The sequence below is a fragment of the Mustelus asterias genome, chromosome 12, assembly GCF_964213995.1.
Source record: "Mustelus asterias chromosome 12, sMusAst1.hap1.1, whole genome shotgun sequence".
In the NCBI taxonomy this organism is placed as follows: Eukaryota; Metazoa; Chordata; class Chondrichthyes; order Carcharhiniformes; family Triakidae; genus Mustelus; species Mustelus asterias.
In genome coordinates this window covers 11,684,176-11,709,918 of record NC_135812.1, presented here as the reverse complement: position 1 = coordinate 11,709,918, position 25,743 = coordinate 11,684,176, and the positions used below count along the sequence as shown (strand labels likewise).

The 25,743-nt window shown below is 40.5% G+C and overlaps 1 protein-coding gene across 2 annotated transcripts in view; it reads right to left on the bottom strand.

Moving 5' to 3' along the window:
- nlk2 (nemo-like kinase, type 2) overlaps positions 1 to 25,743 on the bottom strand; it is a 148,693-nt gene that overhangs the window by 85,889 nt on the left and 37,061 nt on the right. For both annotated transcript variants that reach the window (XM_078224740.1, XM_078224741.1), the window contains exon 2: positions 2,470 to 2,599. In XM_078224740.1, coding sequence (XP_078080866.1) covers positions 2,470 to 2,599 — 130 coding nt within the window. The remainder of the gene's footprint in view (positions 1 to 2,469; positions 2,600 to 25,743) is intronic.

Here is a 25,743-nt window from a genome sequence, read left to right as displayed (position 1 = left end):
CCGCAGGAAACTACAAAGGGTCATGAACGAAGCCCAGTTCATCACTCAAACCAGCTTCCCATCCATTGACTTTGGCTACACTTCCTGCTGCCTTGGAAAAGTAGCCAGCATAATCAAGGACCCCACGCACCCCGAACATACCCTCTTCCACCTTTTTCCATCAAGAAAAAGATACAAAAGTCTGAGAACACGTAACAACCAACTCAAGAACAGCTTCTCCCATGCTGCCAGACTTCTGAATAGACCTATCTCGCATTAAGTTGATCTTTCTGTACACCCTAGCTACGACAGTAACACTACATTCTGCACTTCTCCTTTCCTTCTTTATGTATGGTATGCTTTGTCTGTATAGCGCGCAAGAAACAATACTTTTCACTGCATATCAATACATGTGACAATAATAAATGAAATCAAGATTGACCTTGACAGAAGCTGTTATCTCTAGGAGCCCTATAACTGAAAGACACCAGTAGCAATGCCATGGAAATGTCATCTTCAAGCAGTCCTTCAGAAGTCATCATTTGCTTTAAAAGGAATCAACTCCATGCAAAATAAACCTGGCTGCACTGATGATAGATCATTGACCTTGAAAGTTTAACAGCTACTCTTTCCACAGATGCCGTCAGTCCTACTGATTACTTCCGGCATTTTGTTTTTATTTGCAGCTACACTATTAACATGGAGATGTCAGCAATAATTGCAAATGGCTTGTCAGTTTATGGTAAATTATAATGGTCTTTATCTGTTAAACTCTTGTCTATAAAATATTTTAATACCAAAAGGCAAAATTCAAAACAGAAGTGCATGCATCTTGGAACTAATGATTACAGGGCTTCCCTGAGCGCAATGAAAAACAGATGTGGATCTTTACTTGGCTCTTCCACGTAACTAAACAACATTTGCATCTACAGTCAATGATGCATCTATCATTAAAGGGCAGAAAACAAATTAATGGAGTTCCTCTAAAGAACATCCTTTATTCTTTGATTTTGTAAAGAATGTAAAAATGCTAGAGGGAAAAAAACATTGCATGGTTCCTTTAAAAGCTGTTCTTTTGTTTCAGTGCTTGGAGGTTTAAAATGCAAAGTATATCCAAAGTCCAAGCTGAAATATTTGTATTCAAGGCCAGACAACAGGGTGCCTTGATAACAGGCTTCAGGTATTTGAATGTTTGAATTTTGTCCAATCAATTTAAAGCAGGCACTCAACTACCAAGAACTCAAGATTTGAATTTGATGATGTTGAGAAAAAAAATCAGACCAATCCTGCTGTATGAAAATTGATAGGTCATCACACGTATAAAAGAGAGTGCAAACGGTAAAAAAACAATTATAGTTAGCAACTCCACCTCAAGTCTGGAGAGGGAGAACACAAATGCCAGTTGCCAAGAGCTCAGAGTTCTCAGCTCTCAACCCTACAAGCTTAACATATCTCTTAAGAGAACACACCATCTAACCAGCAAAAGGCACCAAATCAAAAAGAACTCAGAGAAATCAACCGAAAAAACTCCAGAAGGTTCCGAAAGCCACAAAACCTGGTTGTATTTTTTTTTCTGAGTGTGACTAAATTAGAGTATTACTTTTTTTGGTTAAGGAATGGATTTGTATTGATTCGAACAGCATTCCAGTAGAATTTTACGTTATTCGGTATGTTACTTATTTAGTTAAAGTCCCCTGTTAATGAAATAAATAAATTGTTAAGTGTGCATTTTAAAGCGAGTGTTAAGTACTTCTGTTAGCTACCCACTAAGTGTTACTGAAGGACAGTTCAACTTCCCACAAACCTTTAACAGGTTACAAGGCGAGGTATTCCTCTTTGGGGGGGGCCTTGGTATTACGTCTAAAAAGGGGATCAACGTCTGTGTTGTAACACACATAACTAAATAACATTTGCATCAATGGTCAATGATGCACCTATCATTTTTTTTTAATACTTTTCCAATTCAATCAAATCAAGTCCAATTCAGAGTCTCAACAAGTTGAGACATTTCTGATCCAGGCTGACAAGACAGGGCATGCAACCCTCTACCCTGTCTTGGGCCTGATCTACATGAGCCAAGCTGATTGGAGGAGGGGGAGGATTCCTCCTCCAAGGCTTGATCTCATTTGCATCTTAGCCAAAAGGCCGAGATGTCGCTTTTAAAAATTGCTTCATATGAATATGAAGCTTAAATGTAACCCAATGACCTCAACCAAGTGCAGCATCCGATCCATACTACACTTGATCTTAGCCAAAAGGCCGAGAAGCATTAAACAGCAGAAAACAAATTAATGGTGATCCTTCGAAAGAACAGATCCTGAATTCTTTTAAATTGTACATTTTGCAGTTCAATCATTTGAGAATGGATTTCAAAAGCACTTGCTACTTGCGTGCTCCTAAATAATTTAGTCTAATCTGATGCATGGAATAAATTGTTTGAGAGATTCTGTTTTTCCATCCCATCCACTTTTGCATTTTAAATTTACTTACATTGTCATGTTTGAAGAAGCAGAGCATCTTCAGCTCACGGAAGACCCTCTTGCAGGAAACTAGATTCTGGAAGACGTTGGGCATCTTTTTGAGTGCAACTCGCTTTCCATCCCTAGGATCCGTTACTGACCTGCATTACAAAAATACAAGCTTCATAAATATCTTGAAAGCACAGAAATAATTATTTTGAAACCACACTAAAATTGTTCGTTAACCCAATAAGGGCAGATTAATGTAAATTGTCGTATATAAAAGTCAATTTGTACCAAACTAGCTCCATATGAAAAAGCTTGTGAATTCAGTTATGCATACTTAACACTTGCAATCACCACCTTAATTCCATTTTCTGCAGAGATTCTGTAAACTAAGATCTCTAACTGCCAACTTTGCCCTGTGGTCTTAGGATTTTGCACTTACTATGATCACAAACTGCTACAATAAGGCTGTAGCTCCAGCATAATTAAATTTTACCAAATGGGATTCAGTATCTACAGTGAACAGAATAGCATCAAGAGCGCTCCATACTGACTACTCAGGCCCATTAAATAGAACCTGGCTCAACTAGCCCTATTTATCTGCTACAATAGTTCAGGCAGACATTAATTATTCCATAATGCCTATATATGTATATAGATAACTGCAACATGCAACAGGTTACAGCACTGAAAATACTTCCAGCACCCGAGACAAAAACACTTAACAAGACACCTACTGGTTTCAACCAGAAATCAACCACGCTCCAAAACTGAAATCTAAAAGTGATTTCTTTTTGGCAATAACATTTCAAGGATAACTCAATTCAGTCTAATGGACCAAGTATTATCGAGTCAGAGGTTTACAGCATGGAAACAGGCCCTTCAGTCCAACTTGTCCATGCCGCCCCCTTTTGTAACCCCTAAGCTAGTCCCAATTGCCCACGTTTGGCCCATATCTCGCTATACCCATCTTACTGTCCAAACGCTTTTTAAAAGACAAAATTGTACCCGCCTCTACCACCATTTCTGGCGACTTGTTCCAGACACTCACCACCCTCTGGACCCTTTTGTATCTATTCCCTCTCACTTTAAACCTATACCCTCTAGTTTCAGACTCCCCTATCTTCGGGAAAAGATATTGACTATCTAGCTGATCTATGTCCCTCATTATTTTATAGACCTCTATAAGATCACCCCTCAGACTCCTACGCTCCAGAGAAAAGAAAAGTCCCAGTCTATCCAGCCTCTCCTTATAACTCAAACCATAAGTCCTCTTCATTAAAAAATATAATAATAATGGCAAAACCAATTTTGTTAAATCACGAATGTAGATATTATCTGATGTATGAAACAGATTGTACTTCACTTCTTTAATTATGAATATGTTGTGGATTAATAGTTTAAGCAGAAATCAGTTCCTCCCAATGGCTCAAAACAGGTCATGCCAAGACAACATGAAAGAAAATCTCTATATCATCCTGACTATTTTATAAAGTTATTTTTAAAAATATAATGGACAAGGTTTTACACTGATTGAAGCCATAACTGGCTATGACTCACAAAAAGGAATTTGTGGCCTTCATAAAACCATAGCAAACTGTTGAAGAACCTGTAATATTGCCTTGTGAAGCTAAAAGAGCCTGTCTGCCATCTTTTATCAACAAAACAGCAGAACTAGAACTCTGTCCAAGTTTAAATTTCCTGACCGTCACCTATATTTCTACTGGAGCATCTGACCTTCTATACCAGTGCCTGCTACAAGACTAATTCATCTTTGTGTGTGCTCCCCATTGTGGAAGTCAGCGATGCTGGGAAAATGGATTACTCTGCTTCAGCTTGTGAACCTCACTAAATGAACACATTGGACTTGTGTGAAACAATCATTCTTATTGTCTGTAGTCTTTGCCTCCTGCCTCATTACTTCCCTTATCCCCCTTTTATTCTATGAATATGAAAAGGAGGGGATGTTGCAAACCCTCTTTCTGCGTGTTAGTATGTGTAAAATAAACTAACCCTTTGATTTTACCCTACGTCAAGTGGAGGATTAGATCAATCCAAAACTGGAGAGTTGGGGGAAAATACATCACCACTTAAGGGGAAAATCAAAAATCAAAACCACCTTTTTGTTTACGGATAGATGGAGAGGGGAGAAATCAGGGCTGTTTTAAATTAAACCTCCTCCCGTCCATAAAAATTGGCAAAAATCAGTACTTAGGCAATGTTAGATTCCCTGACCTCCAAAAGTGAGGGTTGTTGCAAGGCAGTTATAACAGGTGTTAGTGCTCCACGGCTAGGGGTGGAGGGAGAATCAGGATGGAAAGTGAAAGCAGGATCCGGATCAAGATCCCCACTCACAACGCAGACACCTGCACATACTTCCCATTGATACTCAAATGTGGAATGGATTGCGGCTGTTAACAAAAGTGCCTAATATTCATGAAATTGTACCCAAACAGAATTTTTATAATCCGGGTGTTAATTCCTAAGAGAAACCAAATCCCAAAGACACATGTTTCACAACCCCTCTTTAATACTCTGGTTAAATGCTTACTGAACTCAGAAACCACATATTCCTGTAACACTTTTGGGGATTTAAATGTTAAAGAAAATTTAAGCCCACAAGAATTATAGAATTTCTAGAGTGAAGGAGGAGTGGGGGGTTTAATTTAAAACAGCCCTGATTACTCCCCTCGCCATCTATCCATAAACAGAAAGGTGGTTTTGATTTTCCCCTCTTACATGTGGTGACGTATTTTCCCCAACTCTTCAGTTTTGAATTGATCTAATCTTCTACTTAAGATGGATAAAACCAGAGGGTTAGTTTATTTTACACATACTAAAACAACTCTATGACAGAGTATCCTACCCAGGCACTCTTCCCCTATAACCTCACATCTACCATGGCTAATCCATCTAACCTACACATCTTTGACTCTGGGAGGAAACTGGAGCACTTGGAGGAAACCCATCACTAGGAGAACGTGCAAATGCAAATCACCCAAGGTCCCTGGCACTGTGAAGCAGCAGTGCTCACCACTCTGCCACCATTCCATACTAGACTGTAGTTACAGTTAAAATTTGCTTCACAGAACACTCCTCAAAAGGAACCTTACTTGGTTAAACACACAGGTAAACATCCTCTAAACACTCCCTTAGAAGTTTAACTACATAATTCCAATATTACAGTCTGTTGTTGTAGGAAATGTATATCCCAGGACCAAAAGCTCTCTTACATTTTTTGAAATCATTGAAGTCAATGATTTTTGAACTCAAGAACAATCCTGCTTTCTGAGAAACATTTTTATGGCTTGACTGAAATGGTTGCCTCAAAGTTTGCAACCTTCACAGCTCTTTTCCCAAAATAGAGCTGTACCCCAGGAAGTCTCATTTAGCCACCACCCAACACAGTGCAACATCTCTAATTAAATTAGTTTTGCGCGCACACAGACTCACAAGCCTACTCCACAGACTAAACATGATAGACGCCAGAAATACTAATAAAAAACCTCATCACAGAAATCAGTTTCTGCCTTCAGTAGAGCAGGAAAGACATAGCCAAAATTAAAAGAGATGATCATTTATCTATAAGAGATTGCAACAATCCAGTAAATGCTGGTTTTGATATTGGGTTAGCAGCCCAGGTATGTTCAAATTCAACATAGCTAAACCTGATATTGAAATTAAACAAATCTGGTGACTTGTAGGCTAGCTTCCCACAAAATCTTAACTGGTTCACTTATGTCCTTTGGGAAGGGAGCCTGATATTTCACCTAGCCAAGAAGGTACAATTGTTCAATAACTGAAGCATAATCTGGAAAATCATTAAATACAAGTGGAGCTAAGTGACTGAAAAGGAGAGAATTTTTTGGGAAACAATGCACTAGAGAAGAAAACTGCTCCGAATCTTTTGACAGTCCATAAGATATTCACAATTTTAATACAGTCTTTCAACTTAAAAAGATGGTTACAATATGTACTCTTCGGGTTAGTGGACTATTAAAAGTAGCAGAGAATGGGGAATGGTAATGTAGTGGTTAATTAATGAGCTAATAATCCAAAATAAGAATTTAAAATCACACCACGACAATTCAATTTCATACCATGAATTTCAATTTAGTTATTTTAACCATAAAAATATGTAGTGGAGTGACTGGCCCAGTCTGACTATATAAAAGAGTTCAGACCGAAGCAAAGTGGTTGACTTTAGTGCTTTCAAACCAGTTATATCAATAGAATAGTATCATAGAATCTTACAGTGCAGTAGGAGGCCATTCGGCTCATCGAGTCTGCACCGACCACAATCCCACCCCAGGCCCTTTCCCCATAACCTCATGCATTTACCTTAGCTAATCCCCTGACAATAAGGGGTAATTTAGCATGGCCAATACACCTAACCCACACATCTTTGGACTGTGGGAGGAAACCGGAACACCCGGAGGAAACCCATGCAGACATGAGGAGAATGTGCAAACTCCACACAGACAGTGGCCCAAGCCAGGAAATGATCCTGGGTCCCCGGTGCTGTGAGGCAGCAGTGCTAAAGGTGAAGACGTTAATGCTACAAAGAAAGTGTCAAAATTGGATTGACCATCCAGCATCAACTCTGAAAGAGGAAAAAGCACACAAAATCCAGATACTACACAAAGTCAAAGATGGGCAAGGAAACTAACTGCCGACCGCCACCTACCAGCTATGTTGACCACTTAGAAGAAACACGGAGTAGCAGAGGATAAAGAATATACTCTGGGAGGGGACCTCAGTTGCACTTAACAGACTCAGCTGGTCGAATCCTGAAGAATGTCTGAATATCTGAGCTTGTAACTGGTATTGGAGAAAAGCCTACTAACAAATCCTCACTAAGTTGCAGACAAATTTGTCCATGACAGTATTGACAGGAATAATCACTGTATGGCCTGATGGTGACGAAGTCCCACCTTCACATAGAACACCCTCTAGCATTTTGAGACACACTACCTCCATGCTAAATGGGATACATTCATAACTGATCTAACAGCTCATCATTGGGCATGTGCAGCAGAATTGTATTGCACACCACCCATGGTGCAGCACATCCCTTGCTGTTACCATCAAGCCAGCCAGCCGACAATGAACAAAGTAAAAGAGCATACCAGGCAACAGGAAGACATACCCGAGAACAAGGCATATAATAAACAGCGAAGTGGTATTCTATACACATAGCTAAGTAATTCCACAACCAACGAATCAGATCAAAGTTCTGCCACATCCAGTTGTGAATGGGGGTTGATAATTAATGGGAAAGGGAGATCCATGAACATCTACAACCTCGAATCATGGCAGATGCCTATGCAGCTGAGCTAAAAAGGCAAGGCTGAGCATTTGCAACAATTTTCAGCCAGTGTGTGACTCACTTGGACCCCCTCTGCTAGCCCCAGCTAAGCCAATTTGATTCACTCCAAACAATAATCAAGAAAAGGATGAGCCTACTAGATACAGCAAAGGCCATGATCCTGGGCAACATTCTGGCTATAGTGCTGAAGATTTGTGCTTCAGAACATGTCATGCCTCTAGCTAAAACATTCCAGCACAATTGCAAAACAAGCATCTGCCCAACAATTACTCAATTGCATCTTGTCTGCAAAAAGACGACAAATTTAATTAGGCAATTACCACCCCAATGGTGTACTCAATCAGCAGCAACTGATGGAAGGTATTGTTAACAATCCTATCAACCAACATCTACTACCAGTAATCACTCGAATGATGCTCCATTTTGGTACTGCCAGCACCAGTCAGATCCAAGACCTCACCATAGCATTGATCCACATCTAGACAAAAGAGCTAAATTCCAGGGATAAGGCAAGAGTGAGACATTAGATGACCAAAGGACCCATAATCAAAAGGGAATTAGGGCAAAAGTCACCACTAACTGAAGTCAGACCTAGTACAAAAGAAGATGGCTGTAGCTGTTAAAGGTTAATCAACTCCGTCCTCAGGCATGACTGCAGAACGTCCTCAGAACTGTGTCCAAGGCACCACTCCATCATAAGGGCAGAAGCAGGGAAGATTGCAGTGTTCAATTCCTGATTATGAAGCAGTCCCTGCCATTTTTTTTTAAAAAAAGAGATATATCTTAGACGATTATGCAGGAAATTCCCAAGTTGAGAGGCTGGCTATCCAAAGACATAATTGTGGTGTGCATAAGACCACAATTGGAGGAATATGGACATTCGAGGGTTGTACCACTGGAGATTAGAGATAGAAATGGGCAAGGTCATGAAGGGATTTGAAAACAAGGATAAGAATTTAAAAATTGTGGTATTATATAACCAGGAGCTAATGCAAGTCAGCAAACATGAAGGTGATGGGTAAACAGGGTTTGGTGCGTTAGGACCTGTTGCTGTCATTTACATCCTTCCATCTACAGATAATGGACATGCAGCAAATCCACTGAGGATGGAGTAGTTTCCTATGGTATATTGCTGATAGCTGAAGAGACTAATCCACGAGAAGCAGATGTCACAAATGCTGCATGTGAAGTGGTTACCATCAGGTGTCAGTGGGTTAATGCTTTCAGCGTTGGTGTCTGTTGCCAAGCTGTAGCCATTGATTGTCATGGTGACATGCAGCAGCCCACAGTGATGTCACTGGCTAGTGTTTAGGGCCTTCGTGTCACCCTTACCCAAAGTTCCACCTCACGGATGCTTACTTCCCACTGATCACTGGGTTCTGTTATATCACAGTAAGAAGTCTCACAACACCAGATTAAAGTCCAACAGGTTTATTTGGTAGCACAAGCTTTCGGAGTGTCACTCCTTCAGGTGAGTGAAGAGTTGTGTTCACAAACAGGGCATACATAGACACAGACTCAATTTACAAGATAATGGTTGGAATGCAAGTCTTTACAGGTAATCAAGTCTTTACAGGTACAGACAATGTGAATGGAGAGAGGGTTAAGCAAAGGTTAAAGAGGTGTGTATTGTCACCAGCCAGGTGAGATTTTGCAAGCCCAGGCAAGTCGTGGGGGTTACAGATAGTGTGACATGAACCCAAGATCCTGGTTGAGGCCGTCCTCATGTGTGCAGAACTTGGCTATCAGTTTTTGCTCGGCGCTTCTGCTGTGTAGTGTCGTGAAGGCCACCTTGGAGAACGCTTACCCGAAGATCAGAGACTGAATGCCCGTGACTGCTGAAGTGTTCCCAGACAGGAAGAAAACACTCCTGCCCGGTAATTGTCGAGTAGTGTTCATTCATCCGTTGTAGTGTCTGCATGGTCTCGCCAATGTACCATGCCTCGGGACATCCTTTCCTGCAGTGGGACCCTGTGAGAACACTTCTCCAGCTACGTCGAGGGCATCCTGAAACCCATTGTACAAAGAACCCCCAGCTTCTGTCACAACACTACGGACTTCCTATAGAAACTCAGCACACATGGAGCAGTTGAACCAGGAGCACTCCTCGTCACAATGGATGGCTCAGCACTCTACACCATCATCTTGCAATAAACATACCATTTGTCTTCCTAACTGCTTGTACCTGCATGCTAACTTAAGACATCAGAACTATAATTAAGCTACAGCTCCATTAATCATTTATGTATTCTGCTTTCAATATGAAAGGGCTGTTTAATATTTAGACTGCAACATAACACCAACCCTCTTCATGTTTACAAATAAAGTACGGTCTATATTAGAAAACCAAAGTCAGTTTGAATGGACAGCACGATGGCACAGTGGTTAGCACTGCTGCCTCACAGCCAGGGACCCGGCTTGGGTCACTGTCTGTGTGGAGTTTGCATGTTCTCCCCTGTGTGTGTGGGTTTCCTCCTGGGGCTCTGGTTTCCTCCCACAGTCTGAAAGACGCGCTGGTTAGGTGCATTGACCCGAACAGGCGCCGGAGCGTGGCGACCAGGGGAATTTCACAGTAACTTCATTGTAATGTTAATGTAAACCTTACTTGTGACTAATAAATAAACTTTAACTTTGAATAGTAAAGAACTTTTCTGAACTAGATGACCTGGTTCACCTAGTCCACAACCTCTGCACCCATGAATTTACAACATTAAAAAATGAATTTTGGTCAGATGGCCAAAATCATAAATTTAATTTATAACCACGATGGTTAATTGGGTAATTTTAGTTAGACACATCTGAAAGGCAAACAATTTCAGTTTAATTTAAAAAGGTTTAAATACTGGGTTAGATGTCGTTTTGTCACAAAATTGTACAGAACGTGCCCTTCATCAAGGCGCATCCATACAACATACAAAGCAAGAAGAGTAGGCCAATCAGTCTCTCGATCCTGTTTCACAATTTAATATCATGGTTGATCTGATTGTGGTCAACTCCACATTCCTGCCTAGCCCCGGTATTATCTGATTCTCCTGTTAGTCAAGAATATATCTACCTCTTCCCAAAATCCAGTTTTCCCACCCAGGACTTGAGCCCAAAAATCAAGGCCAATATTTGAGTAAATGCCATCTTTCAGATGAGATGATAAACTGAGACCTCTTCTGCCCCCTCAGGTGGATGTAAATATCCCACCTTTTGAAGAACAGTAAAGACATTCCAGAATCCTGGCCACTATGTATCCCTCAATCAACATCCCAAAAACAGATTATCTGATCATAAAGTCATAACAATGAGCAGGAGGCAAGAAGTCCATGCCAACTGTTTAGAGCAACCCAATAAGTCCCACTCCCTCACTCTATATTCCTGCAGCTCGACAAGTTTAATTTCTCTCAAATGCCCATCCAATTACCTTTTGTGGTTATTCATAATCTCTACATAAATAGTGAATTCCAGGTCATTCTCACTTGCCAAAATGTTCTTCCTCACATCCTCTGTTTACTTGCCCAAAACCGTAAATCAATATCCTGTGGTCCTTCTACTATCAGCTAATGGGAACAGCTTTTCTTTATCTGCCTTATCAAAACCTGTCAATTTTGAATGCCTCAAATAATCATCCCTCAATTTCCTTTGCTGCTAGAACAGTTTCTCCAATCAAACATGGTAGCTAAATTCCCTCATTCCAGTAACCATTCTGCTGAACTGCCTCTGCATCCTCTCAAGGACTTGCACATATCTTTCCCAATGTGCAGTGACCAGAACTGGACACAATACTCTAGCTAGGACCTAACCAAGGTTTCATAAAAGTATCAGCATAGCATGCGGCTATGACTCATCTTTCATTCCCTCACCCTGCAGTATAAATATCTCCCACTTGATATGCCTTTTGGCTTTGACAAAGGGTCATCTGGACTCAAAATGTCAGCTCTTTTCTCTCCTTATAGATGCTGCCAGACATGCTGAGATTTTCCAGCATTTTCTCTTTTCGTTTCAGATTCCAGCATCTGCAGTAATTTGCTTTTATCAGCATAGCTTCTTTGCTTTTGTATTCAATGCCTCTATTTATGAAGCCCGAGATCATTACCATATTGGTTTTTCGTGAGATCGTGCCACATGCAAATTGGCTGCCACGTACACAAGGGTGACTACACTTCAGCACTTCTTTGGTTTTAAAAGCCGAGATGTCTGGTGATTGCAAAGGATGCTACAGAAATGCAAGTCTTTATTCCCCACCTCAAAAAAAGTGAAATCAGACAAAAATACAATGTTGATATAAATCAATAATCTAAAAGAATTGAGCCAGAAGACTGAAATACATTACATATTTTCCATTCTGTAATGTAATTTGGCTGATATTTTTAATTTGTAAATGTACATTTAGTATTCTCCTGCACTTTAATTTCTATAGTAGTAAATGGTCAGTTAGCTGCAGCACGGATTTAAAAGTGAATTAAATTTAAAATCAGGAATTCAACTGTACTTTTGTGCAATTTAAATGATCCAAAAAGTTATTTCAAACTTTCAAAAGCAACATCTCCACTTCAATTTGTAATCCATTTTAGAAATTCTACAGAAATTCTACAGTGCAGAAGGAGGCCATTCGGCCCATCGAGTCTGCACCGACCACAATCCGACCCAGGCCCTACCCCACATATTTACCCACTAATCCCTCTAACCTACGCATCTCAGGGGCAATTTTTAACCTGGCCAATCAACCTAACCCGCACATCTTTGGACTGTGGGAGGAAACCGGAGCACCCGGAGGTAACCCACGCAGACACGAGGAGAATGTGCAAACTCCACACAGACAGTGACCTGAGCCGGGAATCGAACCCAGGACCCTGGAGCTGTGAAGCAGCAGTGCTAACCACTGTGCTACCGTGCCGCCCATTTTCTTTCTTACAGCTGAACTACATCTAGTATTTTATATTTAAGATACAAGCAATTACTGACATACACTTCTGTTTTGTGCAATGTTTTAGTACGATATCTGTAAAAACATTGCTGTAATCTTATGGTATATTGAGTTTTTTGCCAATAACTCATGGCAGCAGCTGCTTTAATTCTGCAAAAACAGTACCAGTGACCAGTGATAAGGACTGATGCCAAGAATTCTGGAATGCTTTCATTTTCTTTGTTTCTAAAAAGCTCATTGTATTGAGCTCTCCTGTTGTCATGACAAGTTAGTTATCTCATCTACACTAGCTAATGAATCTCAGGCCTTTACTGATAACGCACAGCTGCTGTTATCTACACTGAAATGCATTTCCACGTTTCTTGGCATTTCCCCAAAAATGGCAGACTTTTTCTGCAGACAAATGCTCCACTAATAGAATGCAAAAACTCCATTATTAGACCCGTCAAATAGGATTTTCTACGTCAAAAATAAAATGTGTCCTTATCAGGTCTCCATGTATGCTTTTAGTCATTCAATTAAAGCTTCAAGTTAGTTAATTTCTTTCAAGTTAATCTGACTGCCTATGGGAAAGAAAATACTTCATTCAATGAAGTCACCAGCAAGGTGGATTTTGGAATTAACAACAACTATTATTTGATATAATTTTGGCAGGACTTTTATTTACAAGTTGACTACAAGTTTTGATTCAGGTAAATTTATATTGTTTGCCTGGTAGTAAATGTGTGCATTTAAATTAAGGAAACACTGTGTAATTAACCAAGTGGTTATAGTCACTTCAATTCTTGCATAACACATTCAAACATCTGAAAAGGAGCAAAGTGTCAAGTAATTACACATTAAATTTGAGCGAAAGATAAACTATTTGTGACAAATCAATATAAAAAGGTCTTCAGGCAAATTATTTTAGTAGTACAGTGCGAAGACGCTTCCTTACGGTTTAAAAAAAAGGTTCAGAACACACTTAGTTAGCCAGTGAACATGTCTCCTCTTCAGAGAGAGAATGCTCCATAAATCTGGAATAAAGACTTGGGAACAGGAAAGGTAGATTTAAAGATACCAGGGTTTCGTATTTGATTAAAGTACTTCAAATGGAATTGGTAAGCATAAAACGACCATCCTTTTAATAGTGTATGAAGATTTCAGAAAAATGGGCCTTTCTTGAATTGTAAAAGTGAGTTCTTAATGTCAGTGCATTTGAATTCTCAAAATTAATTTTGATCATAATCATTCTTTGAAGTACATCTTGATCTACATTTTACCTCTAAATGCACTCTATAGCAGGGTTATACTTGAAATTGTTAACGCAGAAAAATGCAACGGTAGACCAAAAATGCAAGGTTGCGATTAAAAAAATAGCAGGTATCCATTTGCCAAGATGCAACTGTAACTTTCTCCAGTAATCTAACTAATTTCCTTGGATCAAAAGGTGAATGCAATCCTGAAGTTTCAGGATCCTCTGGCAGCATTCCAAGCACACTATTTTCTGTCATATAGTATTTCTCTAAACTAGGGATTGTTCTTTTTAAATCCTTAATGCAATTTAAAGTTTGAATAAAGAGGTACATATGTACTTGAGAGGATTTAAAAACTCCCCAAATAACTGCAGGTAATAAAAACAAAAGGCCACGAAAATGTCTTCCTAGTTTAATATCAGATTTGTCTAGAAAACCCAACTGGCTCAGTTGTAGATTGTCATAGCAAGGAAGTTTGAACCCAAAGTTGCATCAACCTTACAAAGTTCGCAACAATTCAAAGCTCAATGTTAAACATTCTTAAAAAACGATTTGAGGTTTTCAAATGAAAACAATCCCTTCAGAACAAGCATTCAAACTAATCACTAATAATCCCCACTACTAAAGATAAAAACGGATATTAAGCTGTAGATTAGTTGATTGACGTGTCAAAATAATGTCAAATTTTATAGCGGGATACGGATCTTTTAAGCTTTAGGTGGGCAAAAATTGACAGTTGAACAGATTTTGTCGTCCCCCGAGACACAGCTACATACTATATGAAATGTAATGGTTTTAAGTACCCTATGCATTGCAGGACTTGAAATGAAGCCTTGTATTTGTAGTAATTGGAATGTTGCATGCTGAAAAGTCAATCTACTCTATTACTACTAGTTACAGTAAAATATAAAGTCATCTTAAATTTTCTAAAATAAGATGCACAGGTAGCCACTATAAATGTGCAACAAATTACACAAGATCAAACCATTTGCAATGCCTTTCAATGTTAGAAAATTCTATTATCGGTTTGGAAAATATTAAATAAAATGTTTTAAATGTTTTTAAAAACTTTTCACGATCTTCTTCAAAGATGTTTGGCAAAATGAGAAACAAACTAATTTTGACCGTAATCAGAGTTGGGCATCTGTAGTAGCAGTAAGAGTTTTAACAACACCAGGTTAAAGTCCAACAGGTTTATTTGGAAGCAAATGCCATTAGCTTTCGGAGCGCTGCTCCTTCGTCAGATGGAGTGGATATCTACTCATAACCAAGGCTTACAGAGACACAAACTCAAGTTACAGAATACTGATTAGAATGAGAATCTTTACAGCTAATCAAGTCTTAAAGATACAGACAATGAGAGTGGAGAGAGCATTAAGCACAGGTTCAAGAAATGTGTATTGTCTCCAGACAGGACAGCCAGTGAGATTCGGCAGGTCCAGGCAAGCTGTGGGGGTTACCGATAGTGTGACGTGAACCCAAGATCCCGATTGAGGCCGTCCACATGTGTACGGAACTTGGCTATCAGTTTCTGCTCAGCGACTCTGCGCTGTCGTGTGTCGTGAAGGCCACCTTGGAGAACGCTTACCCGAAGATCAGAGGCCGAATGCCCGTGACCTCTGAAGTGCTCCCCCACAGGAAGAGAACAGTCTTGCCTGGTGATAGTCGAGCGGTGTTCATTCATCCGTTGTCATAGCGTCTGCATGGTTTCCCCAATGTACCATGCCTCAGGACATCCTTTCCTGCAGCGTATCAGGTAGACAACGCTGGCCGAGTTGCAAGAGTAGGTACCGTGTTCCTGGTAGATAGTGTTTTCGCGTGAGATGATGGCATCCGTGTCGATGATCCAGCACGTCTTGCAGAAGTTGCTGTGGCAGGGTTGCGTGGTGTCGTGGTCACTGTTCGCCTGAAGGCTGGGTAGTTTGCTGTGGACAATGGTCTGTTTGAGGTTGTGCAGTTGTTTGAAGGCAAGAAGTGGGGGTGTGGGGATGGCCTTGGCGAGATGTTCGTCTTCATCAATGACATGTTGAAGGCTCCGGAGGAGATGCTGTAGCTTCTCCGCTCCGAGGAAGTACTGGACGACGAAGGGTACTCTGTCCACTGTGTCCCGTGTTTGTCTTCTGAGTAGGTCGGTGCGGTTTTTCGCTGTGGCGCGTCGGAACTGTTGATCGATTAGTGGAGCGCCATATCCTGTTCTTATGAGGGCATCTTTCAGCATCTGGAGGTGTCTGTTGCGATCCTCCTCATCCGAGCAGATCCTGTGTATTCGGAGGGCTTGCCCGTAGGTCAATGTGTTATGAGCAGATTTCCACTCCATCTGACGAAGGAGCAGCGCTCCGAAAGCTAACGGCATTTGCTACCAAATAAACCTGTTGGACTTCAACCTGGTGTTGTTAAAACCCTTACTGTGTTTTCCCCAGTCCAACGCTGGCATCTCCACATCAATAGTAGCCACAGTGCCTTCGCATTTGGGATTTCCAAATTAACTAAAGTATAACTATAGAAGGGACTTCATGGCTCCAAGGGACCATGCTTTACATTATGTGAACCTTTAGTAAAATTAACTCCCAAATATTCAAAACCAGAGAATTCACTGGAGTAAAGACTGCATTCATATTTTAATGCTAAAATAACTAGATTCTACTTTAATCGTTAGCTTTTGTTTGGGCTACATGATTGGTTTCATTCAAGCACATATGCTCAGTTACCTGCACTATAGTCAAGCTAATGCACCTTACCACAGCACCAATTGTGACACTGACCACTCTGTCAACAGCAGGTGAAGATGCAAGCCCAAAAGTCTCAGTTCCATACATGACAGCACACCACGCAATTACATCCCTAAAAAAAAAGCTAAATACCAGCACTTTGCATTGCCACTTGAGCGTTTGCTACCCACTAAAGGCTTACCAGGAAATACTAAATGTTGATATGGATAAAGCTTGAAAGCCATCAAGCAGCATTTCATAAAGACAGAACTGGCAATAAAGACCTGCTCAGCTGAAATGACATCCGTCATTGAAGCAAAATGCAAAGCCTACCTGATGCACAACATAAACCTGACAGCTAGAACACTGCACGACTTGAAAATAACCAAGATTGCTGTGCAAAAGATGGGGATATTGTAAAAATAAATACAGGATCCACCCGTGTCAAGAAATTCAAACCATCTGACAAAGGAAGTTTACGTGCTGTATAAAATGGGATCAAGTGGGTGCTTGGATGCCCGAGAAATTAGCAGATGAAGTACTCACTGACAAAAGAAAAAGTAAATAGATGCTTCACTGTGAGATATACTCCAATGGCACACAGGGAAGCTTTTATCAAAACCAACTTTATTAAACAGCACAGTTTAATTATAACAAATGAATTAGCTTAACCTTTAACAATTGAACAATACTTAAACATGACGATACACTTCTTAACTGCTAACACTATCACTGAGTTCTAATCAAGCAAAATTTCCCTTATAGACTTAAACCTCTCTTTAAAATTAATCAGCAATACACAGGTATACTTGCTTTGACATGGGTTGCTAGGCTTAGAGCTTCCAGTAAACCTCAAGAGGAGACAGACAGACAGAGACCCTGCTTTCTTCTGTCAGCTCGGACAGCAACGGCTTGTATTTTAATAATGAAAATAAAACTGGCCTTCCTGCAAGCTGCGTTCTTCCCATTAATCACCTTGACTACCTGTCAATCAACTAATCAAAATCCTCAGGACTCTGCATACCTAGTCTAAAATCCCAGGAGAACTTAAATGAACAAAAGGTCCATTAACTTTACAAAGTAATGGTGTGGAGATGCCGGTGTTGGACTGGAGCAGGCAGAGTAAGAAGTCTCATAACACCAGGTTAAAGTCCAGTAGGTTTATTTGGAATCACGAGCTTTCGGACCGCTGCTCACACTCATCTGAAGCAGCAGCAGTGCTCCGAAAGCCCGTGATTCCAAATAAACCTGTTGAACTTTAACCTGGTGCTGTGGAGACTTCTAATTCTACAAAGTAACACATTCCTAGCCAACAGTTACTAGCCTGCATTCTTAGCATCTGCTGCATGTTTACCAAAAAAAAATCGACTCTTGGAACAAAACACTTCCTCTTAAGCAACCCCATATTAAACAAAGCACAGTATCGTTACAATCTGCATTTGATGGTCTCGCACAGCTTCCCGTCACAGTTGAGTCAGATGAAGATCAATGGGTTCAAAAAAGCAACAGATTGCTTAGCAAGCAGAAAGGCTCACAGCAAGAATATGAACAGCCAGTTTTCCCCCCAAGAGTTCCTCAGTCTCATCTGATTCTTCCGTGACAACGTGCACGGCACAGTAGTTTGATGGCACTATATCTGACAGTTGGAGCAGGAAGAATTAGTGAGACAGGGGTTATGTCTCAGCCCCACTGCTTGGCATTTTTTTCCTCCATGCTCCTGACCCTTCCCCACAAGTATAGGAGTTTATCTGCATACAAGGTCAGACAGCAATCTTTACATTCTACCCAAACTGAACTTGAAGACCAAACAGCAATTCTTGATCAGAAAATCCCTCTATCATGCTGCATTTGTCACTGACACAGACACAAAATCTCAGCTACAAAGACTCATGGATTGTATCTCCCATGCCCATAAACTTGTTCCCCCAAGCATCAAGTAAACCATGGACACACAGGGGACCACATCTCAGTTCTAGATCACACTAAACAACATCCCACAGAAAGCGATTAGCAAATTCTGCTACCTTGGGTTCACGGCAACAGACAATGTCTCTTGATGCAGGACTTAATACATACGTAGGGAAAGCAACTGCCACCTTTGGCTGACTCACGAAATATACATGGAATATCATGCTGACTTTTAGGACCAAGATGCAGGTTTATGAGACCTGGAATCAATGGGTATCAGGGGGCAAACTCTGTTGGTTGGAGTCATACCTAGTACATAGGAACATGGTTGTGGAGCGTCAGTCATCTCAACTCCAGGACACCTCTGCAGGAGTTCCTCAGGGTAGTGTCCTAGGCCCAAGAATCTTCAGCTGCTTCAATGACCTTCCCTCCATCATAAAGGTCAGAAGTGGGGATGTTCGCCAATGATTGCACAATGTTCAGCACCATTCACAACTCCTCAGATACTGAAGCAGTCCATGTTCAAACGCAACAAGATCTGGACAATGTTCAGGATTGGGCTGACAAATGGCAAATAACATTTGCACCACACATATTCTAGGCAATGACCATCACCAATAAGAGACACTCTAACCACTGCCCTGAGACATTCAATGGTGTAACTATCACTGAAAACCCCACTGTCAACATTCTTGGGATTAGCATTGACCAAAAACTCAACTGGACTCACCACAAACAGTGGCGACAACAGCAGGTCAGAGGTTAGAAATACTGCGGTGAGTAACTCACCTCCTGACTCCCCAAAGCCTATCTACCATCTACAAGGCACAAGTCAGGAGTGTGAAGGAATATTCCCCACTTGCCTAGATGGGTGCAGCTCCAACAGCACAAGAAGCTTGACACCATCCAGGACAAAGCAGTCCACTTGATTGGCATCACATCTACAAACATTCAATCCCTCCACCACCGACGCCCAGCAACAGCAGTGTGCGCTATCTACAAGATGCACTGCAGCAATTCACCAAAGATCCTTAGACAGCATCTTCCAAACCCACGACCACTTCCATCTAGAAGGACAAGGACAGCAGATACATGGGAATACCACCACCTGCAAGTTCCCCTCCAAGTCACTCACCATCCCGACTTGGAAATATATCATCGTTTCTTCGCAGTCGCTGGGTCAAAATCCTGGAATTCCCTTCCTAACAGTATTGTGTGTCAACCCACAGAACATGGACTGCAGCGATTCAAGGCGGCAGCTCACCATCACCTTCTCAAGGGCAACTAGGGATGGGCAATAAATGTGACCAGCCAGTGACGCCCATGTCCCACAAATGAATAAAAAACAATTTTGTTGGATGGTCATGGAACATTGACAATTTAGAGCTATCAAGAAAAGTTAACTTTCATTTTTGCTTTTTGTGGTGCATCTTGGGCATATCATGGAAGGACAAAAATCATAAATGAGGTAGTCCTCTCAAAGGCAAAGCTCCCCATGTTGATACTCATCTGGCAGAGGTTTGGCATGTTTGCACAATGGAAGATGCACTGCAGCATATCTAAGGATTTTTGGTATGGCATAGTAGCTAGAGTCAGATCACAAGTAGGATGCCAAAAGCTTCGAGGATGCTTACAAGTGTAACTTGATGGTCTGATTCTCATAGCTAGGAGATACTAGCTGATATCAGAAGAAAATCTGTGGGCTAGGTGCCCTTAGAGGTTTGATAATAGGTCCCAACACTAAAAACAACTGATTACCTGACAACCACTTCACATGCAGCATCTGTGGCATAAGCTGCTTCTCATGGATTGGTCTCTTCAGCCATCAGCAAAAGTGCATCTCAAATGGATTTGATTTGCCTGTCTATCATCTCATACAGATAGAAGGTGCCGACAACATTGTAGTTAATGCAGTAGGAACAGCAGATTAGCCTGGTGCATGTCACATCCTTATACATATAGCGAATGGGATAAGTTTCAAACACACTGTTCTGTTCATTACATTGCAAAGCAAGAGAGCTGGGAATAAGTTGATTTGTAACAATTGAAATAGACATCCAAGTCAACTAAATCACTCCTGTCATACACATAAATGAATCTTTGGAAACGTACAAGTTCAGGTCTGTACTGGGGATTTTTGGCACCGAAGTTTGTAAATCTCAAAATCTGAGGTCCATCAGTGTCGGTAGAATTCAGCACACAATTTTCACATTTAAAAGACATCTTGCACAAATGTTAGAATCCAAAAGATCCAAGTTTTAAAAAATTCAGCCTTATGTGCTTTTGATTACAACCTCCTGCAATAAACATTTCGTACAAAATTGAGTGACCACCTGAATAATATGCAAATTATTGACCTCAATAGCCATTTTGTTGCATGTCAATCAAAATGGAACTGCTATAATGACAAGAACATCAGCATATGCATCTAGAGTCTCAAAACTCTAAAGAATATAGACCAATAAAAACTTGCCATATCGAGTTGGATTACAGATATACTGAGTAAAAAAGACCTGTCTTCTCGATTTAATTGCTGCACTGAATGAACCCGCGTAAATACGATGGTTCATTAAGTTGTCACTCACTTACTAAATTAATACGTACTTCCATGCTTCACTGGGCTTGACAAGATAGGTTAGGCTTGGTTTTATCAGCATATTTTGAAGTGGGGAAATGTCACGAAATGGACCAGAGGATTTAATTTAAAAAAATAAAAATTTGACAAAGTTTTTGATTTCCACTGACCCATAGCATCATTTGGTATACACAAGTTGTATTTCAATGTGATTTATACGTAGATCTTTTTTAAAGGACAAATAAATATTTTTAAAATTTTGCATCAAGGATTACCTTACATGGAACATACTGCAAGTCTTTTCACACCAGTTCAAACAAACATTCTCATGTCCTAAAAATATTTGCATTTCATTTAATAATATTCTACACAAAAGGTGCAAAGCTGGCCATAGTTTCCTGTACGAGTTCATGACTATTAAAATTGCAATGAGATCCCAAAGCAAACCAGTGATGAAAGGACCACCTCCCACTCAGTGAACAAAATCAAATCTAAATCAATCTTCCAGGTCTAATAGGCATTAAACTAAAATTTTTAAAAAGAGAATCCAAAGATGTGTAAGTTAAGTTGATTGGCAATGCCAAATTGCCCCTTAGTGTGAGGGGATTAGCAAGGTAAATAACATGGGGTTACAAGGGTAGGGCCTAGGTGGGATTGTCAGTGCAGGTTTGATGGGCCGAATGGCCTCCTTCTGCACTATAGGGATTCTATCAGATCTCTCTCACTGGCTCAACTGTAAGACATCTACATATTTCACCAAAGATTTCAAATGTGAATACAGAGGACAAATTTGGGATGGCTATTTAAGCAATGAACTAAACTTCAGTATCCAGTTTGGTGTAGAAAAGTGGTGAGCAACCTGCAGTCAAGGGGCCACATGCAGCCCATCACAGTTCTGAGTGCAGCCCACATGCAGAGCTTCCATCCACGTAGGTTTCTTCCTACCGATATGACTCAAGTGATACACACAAAGCAAGGGCACATGAAGTAAGGTGCACACTGACTGCACACAACACTGACTGTGAGCCGTATCTACGTCCAATCAAGTGCAAATATTTATTTTAATTACATGAATTTTTACAATTTTGGTACCCTCCTGTGCTCTCAAACCCAGAATAAACACAAGTTAAACATGAATTAACAGGTAAATTGTAAATTACACCTTAAATGGCAGATACAACTCAGGCAGTTATTCTGAATTAGCTCAGCAGTTTACACAGCTATCAAACTCAGCCACAAAGTGCTTCAAAACTCTTGTCTTCCCCATGAGGAATTTCAGCTCCTCTCCCGCCAACAGTCGTGCACAACAAACCCTCTTTTGGGTATGGTCTTCACCAATAATGGCAGACATCTGCGGAATCACCTCATTTCTGGTCTGAATGGAGTAGAACGGGAGGATAGCAAAATTGCATTTAGTGTTTACTTTGTTTGACTCAACGTGTAGAGTAAAATTCTTCTATTTAAAATCGGTGGTTCCCAACCTGTGTGCCACAGTTCATTGGTGTGCTGTGAAGGCCACCCAAATGTTCCATGAAAAGAGATTTAAAATTTAAGTAATTAAACTAAACCTGACCTGTCTTCAGCTCTGTGGTTGTCATCTGCAAAATCCAACAAATCTTGGACCTCTCGCACATGCGCTGGCTGGGAAAGAGCTGTACATGCATGGTTTAGATTATGTGTGTTGGTCAGGCCCATACCCATGACCAACAGGACTTGGAGTTGACAACAAAGGCCCCATGGGCCTGCACAAAAATCACAAACTCAAGAAAGGTGCAAAAACCCTGGGAGAAGCAAGAGACAGGGAGAGGCTCAAACAAAAACAAAGTTCCCAATAAAGGAAGGCGGCAGAGAAAAGAGGTGGCGTGCCTCAAAATTTATTTTATAGTATAAAGGCATGCCATGACATAAAAGGTTGGAAACCACTGGTTTAAATCATGGAATCTTGTGGCTTCATTCTTTCAGTAAATAACTGGGATTTTGGATTTCTTCTGAAAACTTTTGAAAATAGGTTACTGGGTCTTTAACTTCGATCATAACATGATAATTGAAGTTAGCATGAATTTCATGTATTTAAACTAATAGTTGTGCTCATTTTGGAGCTCAAATCATAGGAGCTTCAAACCTAATTTACTGTAAAAATAGTAAACATTAACAATGCCAGAAGAACACATGAACTGCAGTATATTGAATCATTGCTAAACTGTTATAACCCATATTCCAATACACAAAAACACAGTGAACAATACTTCCAGCAATGCTGACAAAGCACAAATATATCAGCATAATTCATCAGTACGAGACAGACACCATGCAGAATGAAACAGACAAGGAAGGAGTCAACATACAGTTACTGAAACAAAGGAGAAGCATGTATTTACATACTCCACCTGAGGAATGAGAGGTGAAATCCATGGCTTGCAAGCTGTTGTCTGCACTGACTGTTTTTAAAGCTTGCATTTTTGGAGTCAGACTCTAAACAGAACTGAAATATAAACTTCAGTGAACTAAAACCAGAAACTGAAGCTGGTTGAAACCAATTAAAAAGGCAGTCATGCATGCTCAGGAATACTTATCTGAAATATAGGTAGGCTGAGAATAGGGAAATTCACAGTTTGAGGCTTTTTTCATTACTTGAAGACAACATTGGAGGATTCATACAATCAAGACCACTGTGAGCAGAATCGAGGTGGTTCTGCAGTTGTGTGCCATTTCAGTGAAGACCACTACATTCTGCACTCTCCCCTTTTCTATGAATGGTTTGCTTTGTCTGTATAGTGCGCAAGAAACAATATTTTTCATTGTATACTAATACATGTGACATAATAAAATCAAATCAAATGTGTGCTGTCAGCTAGCGATCAGAGGCTATATCCTCAGAAAAGGAGCTGGAATTCTATTTGGAGGTTCAGAATTCTGAAGAACTTTGTCTCTTAAATTGCTGCCATATATACAGAGTGGATTGCCCAGAACATGTGATCTATCTTTGCTGCATCTGCTCTTTAAAGTGTAAATTATAGCTTACACTGACTGCAACTTGTCTGTTAATTCATATTGATTTTGGTTCGATTAAGGTTATAAAAAAGTGAAATCTTGTCCATTGTTTTCTCGTTGGGGTCGTTTGGAAAGTTTGGTCTCCATGAAGATCATGAGGCGGCAACATTTTATATAGCACTTTTAACATAATAAAATGCTCCAAGAAACTTCTCAGGAACATGATAAAACAAAACATGACAGAACCACACAAAATTAGGTCAGATGATCAAAAGCTTGGTCACAGATTTTAAGGTGCATCTTAGGAGGAAAGTGAATATTCCAGAGCTGAGCGCCTAGACAGCTGAAGGCAGTGTCACTATTGGGATGCACAGGTCATAATTAGAGTGCAAATACCTTAGAGGGTTGTGGCGCTAGAATGATTAGAGAGAGGAGGGACAAGGACATGGACGTATTTGAAACCAAGGGTGAGAATTTTAAAATCAAGACATTGTCTGACTGGGAGCCAAGGCAGGTCAGCAAGCAGAAACCAGAGCCGGATAGGTGAACAAGACTTGGTGCTAAGACAGAGGCAGTAGAATCTTGGAGGACCCAAGTTTCTGGTGAGAAATCAGCCAAGACTGTGTTGGAATAGATGCATCCAGTCTTGACAATGGCATGAATGAGCATTTCAAGAAGATAAGTGGTGGCATGGGCAAGGCAATAGAGGAGAAGGTAAGGGGGTTTCAGTGATGGTGCAGAAGTTCATCTTGTGTCAAATGTAACACCAAAGTTTGCAAACTAACTGGCTTAGTCTCAGACTGCTGCCAAGGAGAGAGATGGAATCAGCAGCTAGGGAATGGAGTTTGGAGCAGGGACCAACAACAATAGCTTCAGTCTTCCCCAAAATTTAACGAGTGAAAATTTCTGCCCTTCCAGTACCGGATAAGCAGTCTACAATTTAGATCACTGACTGCACTAAACTGCTGATGCTAGTTTTCAGTTTACTGGTTAGGTTTTGAGTTATCCCAAGTACGTGCATTTTAAGCACATCTGCAATGCAGGCAGAAAATGACAAACCAAAATTCAATTTGTGATTAAGTACTCTTCTGTATTAAATGCAAATTTTGATGCAAAGGTATTGCAGCTCCAGGCTATAACCTAACTCAGACAATTGCAAACCCAAAGTGTAATGACCTCAGTAACCCCTTGGAATCCACTTGCAGACTAGGGACTCTCACTTAAATGCCTCTACCCTCAAAAGTGCATTTCAGCCCGTCTTCCTCTACTGATTTTCAATAATGTATCAGAATATTTGCTGTCAGTAGATTGTGGGTTCTGTCCAATCTAGGACTTATTCCAGCACAACATTTTAGTGGCGAGTGTGCTGCATTGGAGATGCTTTATTTCAGATGACACATTAAACAGAAGTACAATCCGCCTGTCTGGCAAACAAAAGAACCTAATGGCACTTTGAAAGGAACAAGGGGTTCTACTGACCAACATTCCCTCAAATGGCACCAAAAATATATCTAACTGCTGGAATCTTACTGGACTGAACAACTACCATGTTAGTATCATGCATCTAGATCAGTAACTGTACCACAAAATATATTGATTGGTGAAGTGTTGAGACTGGTCTTGGCAGCAGATGATGTTACA